At 34.6% G+C, this 22255-nt stretch overlaps 1 protein-coding gene, 1 long non-coding RNA gene and 1 pseudogene across 9 annotated transcripts in view; 1 reads left to right on the plus strand and 2 right to left on the minus strand.

Moving 5' to 3' along the window:
• The window catches only part of LOC120590872 (uncharacterized), a 103980-nt gene extending 87814 nt beyond the window's left edge, over window positions 1–16166 (minus strand). For 3 of the 6 annotated variants that reach the window (XR_005649796.1, XR_005649794.1, XR_005649791.1), the window contains exons 1-2: window positions 16070–16149; window positions 15390–15532 (exon numbers count right to left, since the gene is read on the minus strand). This is a non-coding gene — a long non-coding RNA (uncharacterized LOC120590872). Of the gene's footprint in view, window positions 1–4225; window positions 4301–15389; window positions 15533–16069 lie in introns of all 6 variants that reach the window. The other 3 variants (XR_005649793.1, XR_005649795.1, XR_005649792.1) reach the window with 3 other exon arrangements.
• On the minus strand, window positions 3794–3912 carry LOC120590989 (uncharacterized; annotated as a pseudogene).
• Window positions 16167–16210: 44 nt separating the features above from the next.
• Window positions 16211–22255, plus strand: part of SRFBP1 (serum response factor binding protein 1) — a 56207-nt gene continuing 50162 nt past the window's right edge. For 2 of the 3 annotated variants that reach the window (XM_039848529.1, XM_039848530.1), the window contains exon 1: window positions 16211–16388. In XM_039848529.1, coding sequence (XP_039704463.1) covers window positions 16299–16388 — 90 coding nt within the window. In that variant the 5' untranslated portion in view covers window positions 16211–16298. The remainder of the gene's footprint in view (window positions 16389–22255) is intronic. The other variant, XM_039848531.1, reaches the window with a different exon arrangement.

Genomic DNA, 22255 nt, shown 5'->3' on the forward strand with positions numbered 1-22255 from the left:
GTGTGAGAGAGAGAGAGAGAGAGAGAGAAGAGAGAGAAAAAGAGAGGACTATTGTTATGGTAAACAAATATTAAACTGTAGTTAATGATATTCATACTGAAATATTAAAGAAGCCGTTTACTGATGTCTCCAATTTATTTTGACATGTACCTAAAATTAGATGGATTAACAATGGAGAGAGGGACAGATGGCTGGCTGGATAGATAGATAGATAGATAGATAGATGATAGACGGACTGTAAAGCAAATACAGTAAGATGTTAATGATAGAATCTAGGTGGTGTGTATATAGGTATTTACTGTAAAATTCTTTTAACTTTTCCTGGTGTTTGAAAACTTTTATAATACAATTCTGGGAAGCAAAAAAAAGTAGGATGCTTACAATTAAAATTATGGAGGAAGGAGTGCAGTTGTTGGTTATGGCTTGTTTAGAGTAAGAACATCAAAGCAGTTAGCTGTTTTAGGGTAAAAAATTGGGTAAGTAAATGAAGTTAAGGAACTGAGAGACTAGGGCAGGGAACTAAAAGGTTCATCTACTTGAATCTATATGGATATTGAAATCACCAAAATTCTATATTTGTTGTACTGGAGAAAGTGATAATGAACCAGTACCCAAATATTCAAAGAATAAGAGGAACTGGCCTATGGATGGCTAACAGAAACAATAATAGCAAGTGACAGTCTGATGGCAGAAGGTTTAATCCTGGAAGCTTTTCAGAAGCGGGTAACAATGTTCTGATACAACAGAGAGAAACAAAAAATGCATATATTTCAATTTCAGGCTCAGAGGCTCAAAGGCCATAGGAGGAAAAATGGCCACGACCTGAGGAAGCTACATGAAAAATAGAACCAAGTCTTGGTTAGAGCATGAAAGTAAAGGAAATGTTTAATGAAGAGGTTGAATATATAGGGAATTTTAATAAGGACAAATCATAAGTTTCAAAGAGTATACTAGCAGAGTTTAAGGAATGAAATTGAGAATAGAGTAGGAAATGAAGTAAAATAAGGTTAAACACAAGCCACATGGGGATGAGAGTCTGGGACATCCGGTGCCTAACAAAATACACAGCAACCAAAGGTGCGATGGGAATAGTCCTATGTGATGACGTTCTCGAGGATAGAAGAGGAGGAGATGTGGGCATCTTGCCAAAAGCATGCAAAAAGAGTAAATATTTATCAGGGAGGAAGGTGGGAAAGAGATTTCCAAGCAGTGGGAACAGCCTGAGCAAAGGTTCAGAGGCTTGTGATAGTAGAATGTTCCAGAGATTACAAGTACAGCAGTTATTTGTGGTATAAAAAGTGCAAGGATGAGAGTTCTAATAGTTGAAGCTTCAGGGTGTTATATGCCAAATGAAAAAGGTTTAAAACTATCCTATAAGAAGGAAAGAACCACTGAAAAATTGTACAGAGGGAAGTATGACAGATGACCACGTATCCTTATTACAAAGGGTATTCTGACACAGTATAGAGCTTGGACTGAATGGTATCATCCTAGAAGTAGAAAGGCCAGTTAGGAGGATTGTTCCAAGGGCAGGTGACAGATAGTTAATGCCTGAGCTGCAAATGTGGCAGTAGGGATAGAGAAGCATGGAGAGATATTAAATGTGTTTAGAACAAAGGACCAACTGGTTGCAGCAATAGATGAAAAAGAGCAAAATGAAGGGAACAAATTATGACAGCCTCAAGTTTCTGTGATGATCATAGAGCCAGTTACTACACAGGAAGTAATGGGAATTGAGAGGATTTAGAAGTCGAGAGGGCTTAGATTAAGGGAAATATAATGAACTGCTCTTGTAACATGAGGTTGAATAAAAACGTGAATCTGTATGATAACAATTTGGGTTATAGAATCAGAGAATGAATGTGGATTGCTAAATAGCTCTTAACAGTTTTAAATATTGAACTAATATCTGATCACTCCCTGACTATCTACTGCTAGCCCAAACACTACAATAAAAGAATGCAAATTAGCTGGAAATCAAGCATGGAAATCAAGACTGATTTACAAGATTAATACATTATAAGACATTATGACTTGAAAAAAATGTAGTATATTCAATAAATTAAAATACGCTACGTTAGAAAAGAGTAGTTCTTATATATTATCTCAATATTTTTTGATTTAGTAATACTTTCAAGAACCATAACATTGTAATTATGAGCTATTACTATTACATACCTCAATATATTACCGAGTCAACAAAACTAGAAGCATAGCCTTTGCTTTATGAGAACCGTTGCAGAGTTAGATCAAACATAACTTAATGTTATTCCAAAACATTTGCTGGCATTAACCTAGGAACTGACATGACTCCTTATTCCACAAGCAGTGATAACCAAATTTTTTTGGCTATGGCACCACAGTGGTACTATTCTGAAAACCTCAATAAAAATTCAATGAAGAATGGACTTAAACCCTAATAAATATATTAAATATGCATGACCATAGGAGACTCTTTAAAAAAATTAAGAATTGCATTTTTATGTTTGATACTATATTCCAATACACTTAGAGCATAAGATTTCTCTGATCAATGGATCCATACAGAGATCACTTTTCATTAAGAATATACAACCATACGCTGCAATTGATTCCTACATTTAAAATATTAATAGTATGAAGTTTTCTTGTGTTAAGTATAACATTATGAAGAATGCAAAGTTCACTTCCTGAAAACTGGAAGAAAAGAAGTCATTTATCCCAAAGAGAAAGACCATTTCTTTATTTTTTTTTTATATAAGCTATGTTGCAAAACTTAATTATAAGGTAAAATAGAAATCTAAAATTATGGCTTTGGGCTTCCTTTTTGACACAAAATGGTTGCACATGGGTGATGCATCATTCTGTCAAGTTCATGGGTCCATTTTTCCTACTTCTGTTTAGATACAGTATTCTAGACTGGGTGGACATAAAATCATTTAATGCTAGAACATTTTCAAAATTCGAATCAAAGTAGACATTTATTAAACTACATCTGTCAGTACTTGGATTTGACACACTATCAGAGGTAAAAACACAGCATTCTTTCTTGAAATGTAATTTCTTTTTAAACTTTTTTTATAATTTCTAATTATCTTGTTTTGTTCTATCTGTTCAATCTTGCTAATCTCTCTCCATTGCTCCCTCAGCTCCAATAAATTTACGATTTTTTAAATTTAGTTAGTTATTAGTGTTTCTTATACCAATGATTGAACATATACTAAGTAATATATAATCCTCTTTCAGCTATAACCAATATAACAAAACTGAGACAACTGTAACAATTCTAGCAGCTTCATTATGTCTGGTTGTAGCCTCCCATTAGCCCTGATGAAGCTGTCAAGCAATTGTTATCTTTTCATCTAGGATTTCTGACAAGAGGTTATTATTCATGGTTGCTTAATTTAAGCACTATTAGAATTAACAGTCCTTTTATCATCCAAAGAGCAAAATTTAGAGCAACTCCATTTAAAACTGATTTCTATTCTGATAAAGATATATATAGCATATAAATCAGCATATAATCAAACATACATAATCAACCACATCCCAAAAATCTAAAACAAATGAGGTCATCCAAGAATAAATTAAAGACTGAGCATTTCAGTATTTTTTAAATTTCTTCCTTCTGTTCAAGTTTTTTCTGTTCAAGTCTTATGTAAATGGCTCAATGAAAATGACCCTTGGATTCTCCAAATTTATTTATTTTTCTATCTATTTATTTATTTATTTATTTTAGGCAAGGCAACCCTTGGTTGACCTCACAGATTGCAAGAACCTTGTCAGCTTACAATCCCTTATTTTTTATTTTTTACGCCTGCAGCACCTGGTCTTCCTAGGTGGTCTCTCATCCAAGTACTAACCAGGCCTGACCCTACTTAGCTTCAGAGAGCAGATGGGATCGGGCTTACTCAGGGCAGCATGGCCATAGACAAGGATTCTCCAACTTTTTTAAAGTAATTATCTTGGACCCTTTGATTTTTAGCACTGATCTTGATTTCTCTTCATCCCAGGGCCTATGCAGCCTCTAACATGTTTTCCTTCATGTCCATTTTTTAGCTCAGCAATCACTTCTTGAACTTAGTAACAGAACTTGGTTTACTTGTTTTTTACCTTTGATGAGTCCTAAACACAGTTGGTTCTCCATCTCTTTTTATTACGGTTCACTCTGGGAAATCAATGTGCCCAGTCAAACAGCAGCCTAACCACAGCCTTCCAACGACCTAATGGGTTTATGAATCCTCACCTCAAAATAATCCATACTCCTCTGCCTACCCCATTTTTTCCTTAAGATTCTTGCTCCTGTCACTTTGTTTTTCTCCTAGAAAAATGAAAACCATTAAGGAGCAGTAACATTTAAATTTCTTTGAAATGAACCTAGGAAAAGAAAGGAAAGAGTTGAGCCACCTATATGTAACTTCTGATAGCTACAAGAAATCATATGATCTACCTTTACTTAGTCTCTGCCCAAATGGTCAACTGAGTAGGATTAAGATCTCAGTGAGGTAGTTTGTTTTTTGTTTTTTGTGAGGTTTTTTGTTTGTTTGTTTTTTGTTTTGCCAAAGTTGGTACTTACTTTTTAAAACAAGCATTAAAACAAATAAACAACAAAAACTCCTTAGTCAATTTTTCAAACATGTTAGGAAACTAATTCACTTTTTAAAATGATGAACGCTATCAAGCATTTATTCTGTCTCTCCTATGTAACTGTGCCAAACATAGCAAAATAGTTGAAAAGGAAAATTTCTTCTTTAGGACAATTCCTAAATGAAGAAAAACTGATGAAATTAAAATATCACTATTTTGGAACCATTAAGAAATTAATGGACCTAGACAATGATCATAATAAGTACTAATGTCCCAGGAGTCAAATATTCATGCCTTCTCATGGAGGTACGCAATATTACCAATAAAGTGTTTTATTTAAAAAAAAAATCAGCATCCTATTTAGCCTCCAGATTGAAGGACCAAATCACAGGTAATATAGGGGTTAGGAAATAAATTAAATGAAACCGTGGTATTTAGGGGTAATTTTAGTGCTTAAAATAATACAATAATAGAATAATTTTAAAACTCAAAATAATAATATATCTTGTTTAGAAGAAGTATAATTAATACTGATCCTGAGAACGTAGAAAAACATCTTAAATAAATTTATGTTCATTTGCTTATTTTCTTTCAGGGAGTATATAGCCTGTGCTGCCTGTTATCCAATGTATGAAAGTTATATATGAATTATATGTAAATTTCCATATACTTTCTCTAGTTTTCTAGTTGTTTACAGCAGAAGTTAATCCCAGATTTGTCAGTCTCTCAAATTTGACCCACTCTCCCCCTTTTTTAAAAGTTGATCTTTAATATTTTGAAACAACACTTTGGTGAATCAAAACCTAGGATGCCCTCTTGCTGTAGAACACATCTTTTAAGGACACATACATGTCCTTATTTCTTTGAAATGAACTTAGGAAAAGAGAGGAAAGAGCTGGTAAACAAAAAAAAATGATCGTTTACTATAAAGATGTTGAGAATGTCTTCCATGACATGGTGATCTCAGGGAGGAAGACCTAGTTGAAGTGTTTCTCTGTGATCTTAGTATTAGCACTAATTATTCTTCTAAAATACAAGATATATTTTACATTATAGACCCTTAAGCATCAAAATTACTGTATTTCTCTCTATATATTAGCACTATAATCTTAGAGTTTAACCCAAAGTTCATCCCCAAAATAAGGTATAGGACATTGTGACACCCACTTATATATTAATAATCTTGTTTTGGTTCCATCTTATATTCCTGCCCTTTTTTCTCTTTGCCTCATTTATTTACTAATTTTATCCTACAACACACTGTTTCAATATTTGTAAACTTGAAAACAGTTCTACTCTATGTGTAATAGCAAACTGTCTTCATTTGTCTTACCTCAAATAGTTGCAAGGTTTCTTTTCATATTCTAAATCAAATCTCAGTGGACTCTCTCACTATCCATTTTTAGAGGCTTACAATTGTCCTGGGCCATCAGAGAGAGAATTCCTTTAAATGTTGATTAAAATAAATCAAAGCCAATCACTATATTAAAAATTAATCTGAACTGGGCTTTAATAATGTTTTCTGAACTTGGCTTTAAATTATTATAGACTTTGTTGCATCATCTTGAGCCTATCTTGGGCTAATTGGCAAATAAAAGAAATAAATCATACATATGAAGGGATTTATGTATTTTATATGCATAAGCTTATTAATTACTGAACATTCACTAAATAATGGATGAATGAGATAAGATGACATGGTGATCATAAATTATTAACATAATTTATACATTCTTATAATAGAGTTGTTATAAAACTGCCAACAGTGATTTTGTGTCAAGAGGTTTGTTTGGGTTGCCCTTTATACCTCTATAACTTCAGGCATATTTGTTATTCATTTGCAAGACATGAAACCCTCATATGTACATGTCTATTTCACAAAGTTGTTATCAAGATCAAATGAGATAGTTGAAAATAACAGCAGTTTAAATTATTTAGATGTAAATATTTATCAAGAACTCTGCACTGTATTTTCATTTAATTATCACAACAATCCTATGAGGTTGGTTATCATTCCCATTTTTATAAATAAAGAAACCTTGCCACATAGAGCTTACATAATTTGCCCAGGGGCACATAGCTATTAAGAGATAGAATCAGAATTTGGTATCAGCTAGTCTGATTCCAGAGCCAAACTTCTTAGCCAAAATGCTAAACTGATGAGGGTCGGATTCATCCCTGCAGATTCTGTAAAACTTGGCTATATTACACTCACTAGCTATTTCCAAATTTTAAAATCTAAAATTCCAAGAATAGAAATTTTTTCTTTAGATGTCCTCGAGATGTAAAGTAATAAATCTAAATAAAACACTCCATAAAAATTCAAATGGAATTTAGACAAAAATTATATGTTAGAGGATTGATTTAGTAAACATATTAGCCTAGTAACTTGTCAATTACCTTCTCCTATACAGTAACTAGTATAGTTACTTAAATCTGTTAGTAGTTCAATTAGTAAGGTTATTATTATTTAGTAATTCACTTCAAGTCAAAAACTGAAACCTAAGGAGTTAATCTGAGACATTAAAGAAATATAAAACCTGATAGATATATTTTCCTTCTAATTCAGAAAATGCTATCATAATCCATTCATTTAGATTGTTTTCTTTAACATTCCAAGCTTCCACTGTACTGTGAAATTTGGAGGACAACACTGCCATCCAGGGGATAGAGGAATGGAAGTACAGAGCCAGAATAATTGGAAAACTTATTGCAGAAGTTCTCAGGTGAGGTAGAAACAGCTGTGTTGCAATCTGTTGTGAGGTGAATTACTAATAACAGTTTGAGTACTAAAGGTTGTAAATTATATGCTTAAAAACAAGGCAGGATTCCCAATAATGTCTTTTACCAACTCATTCAAGTGAGAAATGTAGCATTATAATCACCTTGTTAGTACTAGAGCATAAATTTCCCTTAAAAAAATCACTTAATGGAGTTACGATTGACATACAAAAAGCTATGCATAATATATACAACTTGATGACTTTGGATATAAGTATTCATCATTAAAACCATCACCAAAATCTATTTATTAGCATATCCATCACATCCAAAAGTTTCCTCCTGCTCTATTTATTTATTTATTTTTGATAAGTACACAAGTTCTATTCTCTTAGCAAATTTTAAAGATCTCTAGGACTTATTCATCTTTTATAACTGAAACTTTGTACCCTTGATTAATATCTCTCCATTTTCCCCTTCCTCCAGCCCCTTGTAACCACCATTCTACTCTATGATTCTATGAATTTAGATTCCAAATATAAGTACTATCATGTGGTATTTGTCCTTCTGTGTCTGGCTTATTTCACTTAGCATAACGTCCTCCAGATTCATTCACATTGTCACAAATGGCAGGATTTCCTTCTTTCTAAGGCTGAGCAATATTCCACTATTTTCTTTATTCAATCCCTCATTGATGGACACTTAGGTTGCTGCCATGTCTTGGATATTGTGAACAAGGCTGCAGTGAACATTAGGGATGGTGGTACCTCTTAAAGATTCTGATTTTAATTCCTGTGGATATATACCCAGAAGTGGGATTACTGGATTGTAGTTTTATTTTTAACTTTTTGAAAATTTCATACTTTTTTCTACAGTGACTACATCATCTTACATTCTCACAAACAGTGTACAAGGGTTCCCAATTCTCCACATCACCAATACTTATCTTTTTTTTTTTATTATAGCCATGTAAACAGATGTGAGATAATATATCAATGTAGTTTGATTTGTGTTTCCCAAATGATTACTCATGTTGAACACTTTTTCATATACTTGTTGGCTATTTGTATGTCTTCTTTGGAGAAATGTCTATTCAGTTCCTTTACCCATTTCCTAATTGGATTATTCATTTCCTAATTGGATTATTCATTTGTTTGTTTGTTATTTGCTATTTAGTTGTATGGATTCCTTATATATTTTTAAACATTAACCCTTTATCAGATATATGGTTCATAACTATGTTGTTCCATTGTGTGAGTTGCTTTTTCATTTTGTGATATTTTCCTTTGCTGTGACAAAGCTTTTTAGTTTGATGTAATATCACTTATTTATTTTTGCCTTTGTTGACTAAACGTTTGGCATCATATCCTAGAAATCACTGCCAATACCAATGTTAAAAAGCTTTTTCTCTACATTTTCTTCTGGAACTTTTATGCATTTTGCGTTGATTTTTGTGTATGGTGTAATATATGGGTCCAATTTCATTCTTTTGCATGTAGATACCAGTTTTCACAGCACCGCTTATTGAAGAGACTCTCTTTTGTGTATTCATGGCACTCTGGGGAAAATAAGTTGACCTTATATGTGTGGGTTTATTTCTGGACTATTTATTCTATTCCATTGGTATATATGTCTGTTTTTATGCCACTGTGATTACTGTAGCTTCATATATATATTGAAATCGAGAAATATGATGCTCAAAATTGTTCTAGTTATTCAGATTTTTTATGGTTCCATATGTATTATAGGATTGTATTTTTCTATTTGAAATACTGCCATTTGCGACAACATGGATGGACCTCGAGATAATCACGCTAAGCGAAATAAGCCAGACAGAAAAAGTTGAAAATCACATGATATCACTTATATGTGAGATATAAACCTAAAAGCAACAAATGAGCAGGACAAACAGAGGCTCATGGACATGGACTATAGACTAGTAGTTACCAGAGGACTATAGAGTAATGGTTATTAGTGGGGTGGGGGAGGAGGGAGGAAGTAGATGGGGTAAAGGGAGTTAAATATAGATGGATAAGGGGAGGGTGAAGTGGGTAAAGGGCATCAAATATATGGTAGCTGAAGGAAACTGGACTTTGGGTGGTAAACATACAATAGAATATACAGATGTCAAATGATAATATACATCTGAAAATTATATAATTGTATTAACCAATGCTATCCCAATAAACTTAATAAAAAATAAATTTTTAAAAAAGCAATGCCATTGGGATTTTGATAGGGAATGCATTGAATCTGTAGATCGCTTTGGGTAGTATGGACATTTTAACTATATTAATTTTTCCAATCTGTGAATACAGAATGTCTTTCCAACTATTTGTGTCTGCTTTAATTTCTTCCATCAGCGTTTTAGTTTTCAGTGTCCAAGTTTTTCACCACCTTGGTTACATTTATTTTTAAGTATTTTATTCTGGTGCTATTATAAACAGGATTGTTTTTCTTAACTTCCTTTTTTGGGTAGTTCATTGTAAGTATATAGAAACATGGTTGATTTTTATTTGTTGATTTTTTTTATCCTGCAACTTGACTGAATGTGTGTATTAGTTCAAATAGTTGTGTGTGTGTGTGTGTGTGTGTGGCATCTTTAGAATTTTCTACATATAAGATCATGTAATCTGCAAACAAAGAAAAATTTACTTCTTCTTTTTCAATTTTTATGCCTTTTATTTCCTTTTCATACCAAATTGTTCTGGCTAAGACTTCCAGTACTGTGTTGAATAGAAGTGGTGAAAGGGGACATCTCTGTCTTATTTCTGACATTAGAGGAAAAGCGTTCAACCTTTTCACCACCTCGACATACTCAATATGATGTTAGCTGTGGGACTGTCATATGTGGCCTTTATTATGTTGAAGGACATGCGTCTGTTCCCAATTTGTTTAGAGTTTTTATCATGACAGAATGTTGAATTTCTCATTTTGTTCATGTATTGTTTTCCTGATTTCATTTGGTTTTATATCTCTGTTCTTTTTTAGTTTATCTGAACATCTTTAAGATGATTATTTTGAAATCTTTGTCAGGCAGTTCATAGATCATTTCCTTAGGATTGGTCACTGGAGTTCTATTTTGTTCCTTTGGTGGTATCATGTTTTCCTGACATTGTAATCCTAGTAGCTTTGCGTTGTTAGCTGCACATTTGAAGAGGCAGTCACCTCTTATACTTTATAGACTTTATAGACTGGCTTCAGTAGGGAGTCATTCACCAGTCACCCTGGCCAAAGATCCCGGGTGGACTAATGAGCAGGGTCCACAGGTAGGATAACTGGTATGATCTGTGGGCAGGGATGGACAGAGGAGCAGGCCTATTGCTGGGGTCTGCAAACAGGCAGGCCTGATGCTAGGATCTACATGCATAACTTTTAACAACTACAATAAAATTGGAATATATGTGGGAAAAATGCTTTAAAGGGGCAAAACAATATGATCAAAGCAATAGACATTGAAAAGGCAAAAGATAAATTTCAGCAACCATTTCTACCCATAAAAAAACTGCTAGAAAAATAGAAGAAAACTACTTCAATTTTATTAAACAATTCACTGTAACAAACACCAAATATCATTTCAAATGGTGAAATGTTAAAGCCATTCCCATTAAGATTAGAAACAAACTAGGCATATTCACTATCGCTGTTACTACTTATCCTTGCTTTATAAGTCCTAGCAAATTTAATAATACATTAAAATAAAATAACTGGTATAAATACTAAAAATAGATGTGACTCTTTCTGATCACATATGACGGTTTCCTAGAAAATTCTTCTTCGTCAAAAAAAAAAAAAAACCCCCCAAAAAAAACCACCTTGGATAAGTGATTTCATAACAAACATACCCAAAATAAAAATTCATAGCTTATATCTATACTGGCACTACCAGCTAACACAGGCAGAAATGAGAGAACATATACCATTCATAACTGCAACAAAAACCATGGAAATATATTTTAAATTTGTTTTAAAAATTTATACTAGAATGAAGTATAAAATTTAAAAGATCCAAAAGGGTTTATGGTAGAAAGACTTTACTACTTATGTTCCCAGCTTCTGACTTTCCCTCCAGGAAGTAAAAATGCTATAATACCAAGTAAATGTGATGTATGTATGTACTTATCCTTCCTCCAACCTCACACAAATGATAGCAAACTATAATGTAATGCCATGTGATTTATTCATTAAAAAATATATTAAGAAAAGCCTTCCATACCAGTAAATAAAGAGCTTATTATTCTTCTTAATGGAACCATTAATTTTATCAGTTTTTATTGGGCTGTTTATTGAGTTTTGAGAGTTCTTTATATATTTCAGATAAAAGTCCTTTATAAAATATGTTATTTGCAAAATTTTTCTCTTCATGTGTGGCTTTCCTTTCTACTCTCTTAAAACTGTATTTTGAAAAGTAGAAGTTTTAATCTTCATTCAGTCCAATTTATCATTTTATATAGATTCTGCTTTTGTTTGGATATCCAAGAAATCTTTGCCTAACCTTTGGTCACAAAATTTTTTCCTGTGGTTTCTTGTAGAAGTTTTTAGTTTTAAATTTTACATTTAGATGCATGATCCAATTTAAGTTGTTTTCATATTTGGTGTAGGTTATGGGTCAAAGTTACTTTTTTTCATATGGATTTCCAATTGTTTGAGCAAAATTTTTGAAAAGACTACATATCCCCAACCGAGTTCTCTTTGCAACTTTATTGAAAATCGGTTGTTCATATATGCGTGGGTCTATTTCTTAATTCTATTCTTGTTGCTAAACATTCATGAGTTTAGTTGTAATCTACAAATGTATGACTATAATTTTTGAAAGTGCAAAATAATACAAATGGCAACCATCAGGTCTGCTGGGTAAGGAAAAGATTACTTTTGAGGTAATTTTCTTTTCTCAAAGAAAGTGGGTGTTATGGACTGAAATGCATCCCACCAAAATCCGTATATTGAAGCTCTAATCCCAATGTGATGGTATTGAAGATAATGTCTTTGATACGGGCCATCATTGGAAATGATATGGGCCATCATTTACAAACTGTACTTACAGAACTTTTCATTGTCTTTTTTAAGTATACACAGTTAAGTCTTTTTCTTTCCTCCTTTCTTTGAGAAAAGGCCTTCTCCCTCAAACTCAGGCAATTACCCTGAAACTGGTGACTCAGATTCTCTGGCTATAGATAAGGATCATTGAAGCTCAGCTTCTTCTTGGCCCACTGTAGGAAGAAATAGCTTTAGGCCTGGCAAGGCCATTAGAGTTGGAGAGGGGAAGGGACCTTTAACCTAACAGGTTTTTTTTTGTTTTTTAAGAAATATATTAACCAAGCCTGTTTTCCTTTACTCACTTAATAGGAAAATCAAAATTAGACACATAACTAGATACATGATTTAAATAATAAGTTTGTATCTTCTTTTTTCCTTGTCTAGGGACAGAGGCAGCATTTCAGCAAGATACCTAAGACCCGGTTCCGACTAAAACAGAGAGGGAAAGAGCTCCATGAAACCCCAATGGGCAGAGACTATGACCCTCCTCAGCAGGAGGAAGATACAGAAGAAGAGACCTCCCATTCCTTGACATCTATACTAATAAGAAGGGGTTCATAGGTCTTTAAAAAAGCCTGGGCAGGAAAGTTAGATAGGGGATTTCGAGTCTGCCTGCAAAACACTGAGGTCATCCTATTCTAGAAAGTGTCCACCCTAGTCAGCCCACAATTAAGCAAGCCAAAAGGCATTTTTGGGCTAAAAGTATCTCATACAAGCAAACAAGCAAGCAGAAAATTGGGTACTAGTTTCAGCCAGTCACTCGCACCTGCACAACGAGGACCACAACAACCTTCAACTCACCTGAGCCTCATTGTGTCATCATTATAATAAGATGAATATGCTCAGAATTCATTAGTATTATTATAACAGATTGAATTCTGGGAACAAACATGCACAGAAAGCAATTGATGAGTCACTGAGTCCCATCTTAGCTGTCAATCAAGAAAGCCCACTCCTCTAAGAAAAGTATCCACTCACAGCAAAAAGGGATAAAACCCCCAAAGGCTTTGTTACCAGGCCTTTGAGCTACCTTTCTCTTGCTCAGACCTGCTTTCACATCTAGAAGTGTACTGTTACTTTACTTTCCCTTCCAATAAAGCTATTCTTTCTGCTGTACTTCATTGTCTTAACCAATTCTTTGTTCAAGACATTAAGAACCTGGACAACATATCGAGAGGGGAACCCTACTTTCCGGTAACACCTTTAGGGTGGTAAGTAAGGTGAAATGAGGTCATAAGGGTGCATCCCTAATCCAATAGGATCGGTATCCTCATAAGAAGAGGAAGAGGCACCAGAGCAGTGTCTCTCCAGGTAGGCACATTGGAAAGGCTACGTGAGGACACAGCAAGAAGGCTGATCTGCAAGCCAGGAAGAGGTACAATCCTGATGGCACCTTAATATTGGACTTAAGGCTCCAGAAATATAAGAAAATTAATTTCTGTTGTTTAAGCCACCCGATTTGTGGTATTTTGCTATGGCAGCCCAAGTAGACAAGTACAGTGGGATTTGAGTAATTCTTGAGAAACTCAAAACTGATAAACCTGAGTCCCCATTGAACATGCTTTGTAGCTTACTTCCGCTAACTGGAACACTAAAATAAAGAGGAACAAGGTCTCACACTAGTTGTCTTAAAGATAATAGTTTTGTTGTTTCATATATCTGACAGTATTTAACTGATCCAGGACAGTCCTTTAGGAATAAAAGGGGGAAGTAATTTGATGTGTTACTATCTAGAGAAAATTGTAACCTGATTAATACAAATACATCATTATTACTAGAGGAAATGTGCATAACTTAACGAGCATGTTAGTAGAATCACCTCTGTTAAAAATCAAAATAATTTTTGAGATTGTAGCATCGAAGGAAGAGATGGACTGACATGGAAGTGATATATCAGGGACAATGAAAAACTACCAATTGCTTTAAAAATGAGCATCTGAAGTCGCTGAGAGCTTATAATGTAAAGAAATAGACAGTACACAAGAAATTTCAAATTTGACTATTGTAGATAATATAAGAATGAGAAAAATTAACTTTTGTTGGGGTCTATGGAAAGGATTCTTAAAAAGAATGGATAGAATTTAACCTGGTCTTGAAAGGTAGTGCTTGAGAAAGTGTATCTGGCAGAGGGGGCATCTTAGGCAAAAGAGAGGGCTTGGGCTAAGAAAAGGTAGAAAACAAATGCTCAGCTGAAGGAGACAGTAGTTGCTAGAAATATGAGGTGTTAGAGAATAAGAAGTGTGGTCAAGAGTAAACACTACTGAGCCTTTAAGAGCTACAAACTTCATATTAAGAATACATTTTCTGAAGCATTATGAAATTATAATAACATCTATCTCCCAAATTAGAAAACACATTTTCCATAAGGCTCTACATTTATCTTGAAGACATCCTTTCCTATGTATTTATTTACGAGTGTCTATGACTCACTTGGGTTGAAAAAAAAACTCCTATACTCCAGGAGCTCGGCTTTAATAAAGGGAAGTTGATGAATAGGGAAACAATTACAATTCAGTGTACAATTTGTTAATGGCAAAAACTACCTTTAGCTGACACTAGTGAAATAGGAAGACAGCCATAAATTTGTTTGTGCCCAAATGATTCATTAAACTAAAAGAACATTAATCCAAATACAAGTCTGAGTTACTGTGTATTGAGTATAGAATCACCAGTTAAGAGCATTGACAGTACTATCTCTTGGACAGAGGCTCAGAAGTAAGCTTAGCTTAAATGTTCTTTCATCGGAGTCTTACAATCCTTAATAATTTTATCTATGAATTTAAGTTTTCTTAGTGCAGTGGGACAATGGAACATACATCACCCACATCCTCCCTGTGGGTTTTCTGGCTTCTCATTTCCTTGTCTTTGCCAATCATTTGCTGCCACCTTGTTCCAGTACATACATTCCTCCCTGAGTCCTGGGGCAAGGGTCCCAGGCACCTATGAGGGTGTGCACTAACCCACCAGTATTCCTGTGATTAAGGCAGTACCAGATTAAATATCAAATTCAAAACATATACCATGTCAAGAGACACCATGGAATAAAAGAAGAAACTTTTTCCTACTTTTTGAATGAGGGATTCTGCATTTCCATTTTGCACTGGGCCTCGCAGATTAGTAACCAGTCCTGGAGTCCTACAGTAGTGGTTGGCTCCAGCTGGACAGCTCTGGGCCAGACACTTGACTCCTCGGAAAAGAGTTTCCACATCTGTGAAATGAAAATAATAGTTCCTATCTTGTTGGATTTGTGAATATTTTGGAGATAATTCATGCAAAGCGTATGTCCCAGCACTTGACTAATTTTAACCCTCAGTATTACAGGTGTTAATTACTAATCAATATATTACCTAATTCAGACTCACTCCCTCGTGTTCTGTGCCTGCAGGCTAATACTTCAAAATAGTCATTCCTACACGCAGCAGCAAATGTGCAACCTGGTTTTGCTTGAAACATTTATTATCTAAATTTAAACTTTCTAAAAGTGAGCAGGAAAACATGCCCATGCCTCAGTTATAATGTGAGTCTGGGATAAAAAGCTGTATCTGATAAGGCATTCTTGTTGGTTGGAATTACAGGACTCTTCACAAACGCTAGATAAAAATTCGGGGCAAAAAATGGTGATTTTACTAATGCTTTCACACGAGCTCTTTCACCTCCATTGCGACATAAAAACCTATGTCCTTACAAAGCGGGCCTAGTGTACAAATGAATATAATAAAATTAGCAACTTGAAAAACTTCTATACCTGGAAACAAACAGACCGCAGAGGGTCCAGTTGCCGCCCCTGCCCGCGCCTGGTTTCCATAGGAACACGTAATTACGGCGCGTAGCCTTCTGCTCCGGAAGTTGTTCTCCTACAGTTCCGTCCTTCCCTTCAAAGAGTCCGCGTCTCTTTTATTCTTACAGCGGCTCGTGCCGAAGAGTTTTGGGCGGAAGAGGCTGCCGTTGAGGGGGCGTGGTGACGTAGCCGCAATATGGAAGACACAGTTCACGTGCCGGCAGCAGCAGATCCTCTTTCTAGACCTACGATGGCTCAACCGGGGACTCTCAATCTAAATAACGAGGTGAGCAGCGAGGTCTGGGAAGCTGTGGGGATGACCTTGAGGACCTTCAGAAGAGCTCTTCTGCGTCTTTCTGAAGGCCAACTTTCTGGCTGGGAGCGAGGGTAGGGAGTGGAACTACAGGAGCTTCTTTGTGGGCCCTGGCTGCCTTTCTGGAACTCAGAGCATGGCAGCGATAATCCCCTTCACGGTTTCTAGGTGGCCGAAGCGAGAGCCGGGCCTGTGGCCCTCAGGCCCCTGAATTTTTATCCGTGGGACTTGGGGAATTCATTTAATCTTTGTATTCACTGTTGCCTGTAAAACGAAACTCATGATAGTATAATTACCTTCCTCATAAGGTTGTGAGAATGAAATTAACTAGAATGTGCAGTGTCTGACAATGGAGTCTCAGTACACATTACCCGCCTTTTATTGACTGCCGAAAATGACGGGAAGGGGTTAAAAGATGTAGCTTTTGTAAGAAATTGCTGATCTTCAGTGAGATTGTATCGTTTACGCTCAATGCTTCATTTCTTCTTTTAGGTACTCTACCATTTCTTTCATTTACAGCACAACTTTAAGAACTATTTACACTTGCTGTCCCCAATTTCCCTTATCTCATTCTCTTAAATCCAGTCTCTTCAAATATTTGTCCTCATCACCTACACTATAACGTGCAAATGTCACCAGGCTTTCATTTCTGCTACTACTCCCTTTCCAGTTTCTAGTTTCTGCTTCTATTCAGGGGAGTCGTATGTCATCTGAGAACTAAAAGTAAGCTGGAAAAGCAAGGATAAAATGAGGACCTTATAGCTACAGCCAAAGAAGTGCTTTATCCTCTGTATTCATGTAGCTGCTATAAGCAAATCACTGTTCATATTACACAGTTGTGTAAGACACGCTTTCTATTTTCAAGTAGCCTATACTCAGATAAGAAAGGGTAAGCAGCACCCATGTATGAAACAGAATAATGCCCCCCCCCCAAAAAAAATAATGCAGAAAAGTTTCCAAAGAAGGCAAAATGGAGTGAGTGATATTTATTCTTGGTGTTTAAGGATCTTATTCTAGAATTGCAGTCAGTGATTCAATGGAAGGGAAGAGGGCATTCCCAGCAGAGGGGCTAGTATGAACAGGGAAGTGATGGTAGCAGGAAACCCTTTAGATGGTATAGGGGTAGATACCTCTCCATTGATGAGAACTTGTAGGATGATGTAGGAAGTAAAACAAATATATTACTTTCTTAATGCCAGGTTCATAAGTCGATTTCGCTTGGTGGTGGAGTATAGAACTTATTAAAGAGAGAAACCTGAAGGCATTTAGTATGTATTAATAAACATACATTAAGTTTGTGCTAGTTATGGAAAACATTTGGTGGGCTTTTTTTCCTTAAGATTACCTATGAGATATAAAAGACCTTAATTAGAGTGATGTCTTTGGGGATTCAATGGAAATACTAGTGAACTTCCTGTTCAATTTTGAAATTACTCTGAGAGTAGTAATGACAATCATTTACCACTCCTCACTTAAGGCTCTTTCTTTTTCCACTTAGCTGATTTACAGGCCTCTTCAAAACAGTTAAAATTTGATCTTTAGGAAGCCTTCACTAATTCATCTAAGTCTGGACTAGATTATTTTTTGTGCAACCAGAGTGCTTTCTACTGTGCGAACACTTGTTTACCTGTTCCTTTTTTGTATGTATATCAATGTTATATGTCACCTACAACATTATTCACTCTATAAATGTTTGTTGTATGACTAAATGAACTTAGAAATTAGGAGGTATACATGTCCCACACTCAAGTAAATCTTATATGACTTACTAATATGAAGGTGAGGAGAAAAGAACAAAAACGAAGGTGATAGAAAGTGTTATAATTTTAAATTAATGGATAAAAATTACAAATGGAAAAACAAATATAGATTTGTCTACATAAAAATTGAAAAATATCCCAAAGCAGGGGTTGGGAGGAGGGAAAGACAATCAATTAGGAAAAATAATATAGTATATATTACAGATAAATTGTAACGTTGTTACTATAAAATAGTTCATGGAAACTAAGGGAAACAGTCTCATAAAAAATTAGTGAAAGAAATGAATTAACTTCTTTAAGGAAGAAGTGTATGTGAAAGAGTTCAGATACAAATTATCTTTCAGATCTTCCCATTACTTTTCCATCACTACCCTTATCCTAGTCCAAGTTATATCGCCCACCAGAACACTGTACTAGCCTTCCAGCTACTTACTGTAACTCTTCTCTCTCCAGTCTCATCTCCATAGTAGAGCTGGAGTTCTGTCTTCAAAACATTAATCATGTGCCTTCCTTGCTTAAAGTCTATCTGGTGGCTTTCTGTTACTTTTGGTAAAGACCAATCTAAACAAGGTCAATCTCTCTACCTTCTATTATACAACTCCCCCACCATCACCACCACCTCAGTCTCTGTACTTCATCTACACTGGCCTTCCTCCACTATCTGGTATAGCACTCTACAGATCCTTTGCATATGCTGTTCCTTTTACCCGAGACTCCTTTTCCTGTCATTATCCATTTCATACTTCATCTTCACTTGTCACTTCTTAGGGAAACCATTCTTGACTTTCATTTACCCCTTTTATAAGCTCTTATAGCACCATTTACTTCTCTTCATCACTCGTAGTAATTGTGTTGTGTGTGTGACTGTGTGTGTGTGAATGTGAGATTTCTTATTCCCTCCACCTAAGTTTTTGCTCACCATCATATGTTCAGTAACTATCTGTTGAATGAGTAACTTGAGGCATTATTTTTATGATCCTTAATAACTTAAATTAGCTCTTCTGAGATCCAGGAATGTATTTCAAGGATCCTGTAACTACGTGATATTATGTGTAATTTTGTGTTTATATGTCTGTCCATAGGTTTCATCAGATTCCCAAATGTTAATAAATCTCTGTTACTATCTTTGGGATGTTGGTACTCATATCTATGATTTATATGATTGGAATCCTTGTTTTATAATTTTTAATTAATTTTTTTCCTTTATAAAGTTATGTGGCCATCTAACTGGCAGTATATTTAATTACCCAAAATGTCTTTTGTGAAAATAAAGGCCTTCCTGTAGAGTCACCTATTATGCTAATTTTTAGTATCTTTTACCCTTAATAATTCCACTCTTTTCAGAAAATTCCAAGGATAAAGGCTGACATTTATAAAATACATCCTGACTCTAGGTCCTTAAAATATGCTTATTTTCTGAAGTAATGTAAAATTTTACCTTTTTAGAAAAAATAAACTATTTTTACTTCATCTCGTGATTATTTAATGCATTTTTTATCTTTACTAGTACTTTATGTAGAGATATTTAACCACCTTAAAGCAACTTCCCTAACCTCTAGCGTTGTACCTTGTCTACAGGTAGTAATAAGTAAATACTTGTTGGACAGAAGAAAGTATGGATAGCTCAGCTTGAGTGACCTAATCAAATGAGGGAATCTCATAAATGCAGACTTTTTTTTTGTCCTTTTCACTAGAACTAGAGAAAGGACGCACAATAGAAAACAACACTTCTGTTGTTTTTTTAAAAAAACTAGAGTTTGAAAAACTAAAGCGGAGTTTGCCCCAATCATCTTTTTTTAAGGCAGCAGTGTTATGTAAAATCAGTATTAGGAGATGAAACCATCTGACCAGGTACTTATTCTAATCTCATAGGAGAGTCGGGGGCTTTTATATGAAACTGACATTGTGTTATTCTTGACAGCACATTACCAACAAACCCACTAGAAAGTTGCTTTCTATTTCTTGTGATAGTAAAGGTAGAAACTAAAGTGCCAGAGAACAAAAATAAGAATATTAAAAAACTACATTTTTGCTTTTGAAGTTGCAAAGCTCCTATTTCATAATGGAGTATGTAGTACTTTTTAAGAATTTTTACTGAAATACAGTAAATCAGGGTCCATCCATACGAAGAGAACTATATTTTGTTTGGTTGTTAAACTATTCTGGGAAGTTTTGCTAGGTGGCAGTATATTCTCAAAAATGATTAATTGTAGATAAATACCAACCACTCTAGAATTTTTAAATTGTTGCTCATTAGAAATAAAAAGTATATTTCAGCAATAAGTTTTCATCCAAATGGCCAAATTAGAAGTCCTCCATATAAAACCATAATTTCATTAATTATAAAATAGTTCAAATATGGAAAACGATCTAACAAATGTCCTTTAATCCACTTCCTATATTTAGCAGATGTCAATATTTTGCCATATTATAATGCTTAATTCTACCCACTGTATTTTCCACTTTAGAAATAATTATTACTCATTTAGTGAATTATTTTCTCACCAATATTTTTCATAATTTTAGTTACACATATACCCATGCTTATACTCAGTGTGTATTGTTGTGTTGTATATTTTTAAATTTTGCATGTGTGGTATCATACTGTATAAAAGTAGTATCATACTACGCATATCACTCTAAAAGTTACTCTTTTCACCAAACATTATTTTCAAGGTATATCTATGGTAATACATGCAGATCTCCTGCATTGATTTAAAATACTACATTGTGTATACTTTATATAGTATTTTATCTTTTATTCAACATTTTGTTAGACTGTTGCAGTGAATAGTCTTGCACATAGCTTTTTGCTATTGTTGGGGGTGCGTCTTCTAGATAGATTCCTAGAAGCAGGATTTTGTTAGATATTGCCAAAGTTTCCTCTGGAAAGAGTATACTAATTTGCATTCCTACCAGCAATGTATGAAAGTGCCTGCTTTCTCACAGCCTTGCCAACAGAAAGTGTTGTCACAGCGTTTGTATTTGCCAATCTGATAGATGACTAATGAACAACCACAAGTCTTAGTGTATTCTAAGAAACACAAATATACTCAAATTTTTCTTAGTTCTGAAAACTCCCCTAGAACAATACTAACTCTTGGAGTACTTATCTTCTTCTAACCATGGGATTTTGTAACAGGTTAATTCAAATGAATGGCAAAGTCATTACTTTGCCAAAAGAGACTGCTTGGTTGACTGGCTAGCAGATAGTCAACTAAGAGTCAATCCACCCATCACCCCAACCGTCATCCAAATTGCCAGTTATAAAAATAGTCGTAGGGATGTAAAGTACAGCATAGAGACCATAGTCAATAATATTGTAATAACTATGTATGGCGTCAGACGGGTACTAGACTTATCCAGGTGAGTACTTTATAAGGTATAAATGTCTAATCACCATTTCGTACACCTGAAGCTGATATAGTGTATGTCAACTGTAATTGGAAAATAAATTGTTTTTTTTTAAGTAGGAATATTGTAATTTAAACACACCTACTTTAAACTTTAATAAAAACATTTAAATGCAAAAAAAAAAAAGTCACCTCAAATTGCATTTATTTTGTGGACCGAAGTTTTCTCTCAGCTTTGTAGAGCAGAAACTTGCTATCATTATCATCCTAAAAGTACAGCTCATTCTCTCAAAAGCAAGTTTACATTAACCACAAGTTTAGACTATATTAAGGATAAAGCTAGTTTAAGAAATATGTCGAACGTGGACAGAAAGGCTCACAAAGTAAAACATTTTTTTTCCTGTCTGCTGATCTACATCAGCTGCTTAGAATGTAGAACCACAGAAAGTTTTTTAGTTATATGATTCATATTGGGCTGTGATACATCTGTCCCCAAAATTGAGTTATTCCAGTACAATTTGAATTTCAACCCTTCTTTGGAATCTTCTTGAGTTGGACACTGCCCACTTTTGCTCTTATTGGTTTCCTTTCCTATATTTGTGTTATCTCAACATGCACACATGGTCTTTTTAAGTAGATGTATTAGCGTTCCACTTAATTTACGATCATATTTTTGTATTGTCTACCCAAGAGGTGATCCGGATAACATTACTGTGTTGAAATTTTA

The sequence above is a fragment of the Pteropus medius genome, unplaced genomic scaffold (assembly GCF_902729225.1).
Source record: "Pteropus medius unplaced genomic scaffold, Ma_sr-lr_union100, whole genome shotgun sequence".
Classification (NCBI taxonomy): Eukaryota; Metazoa; Chordata; class Mammalia; order Chiroptera; family Pteropodidae; genus Pteropus; species Pteropus medius.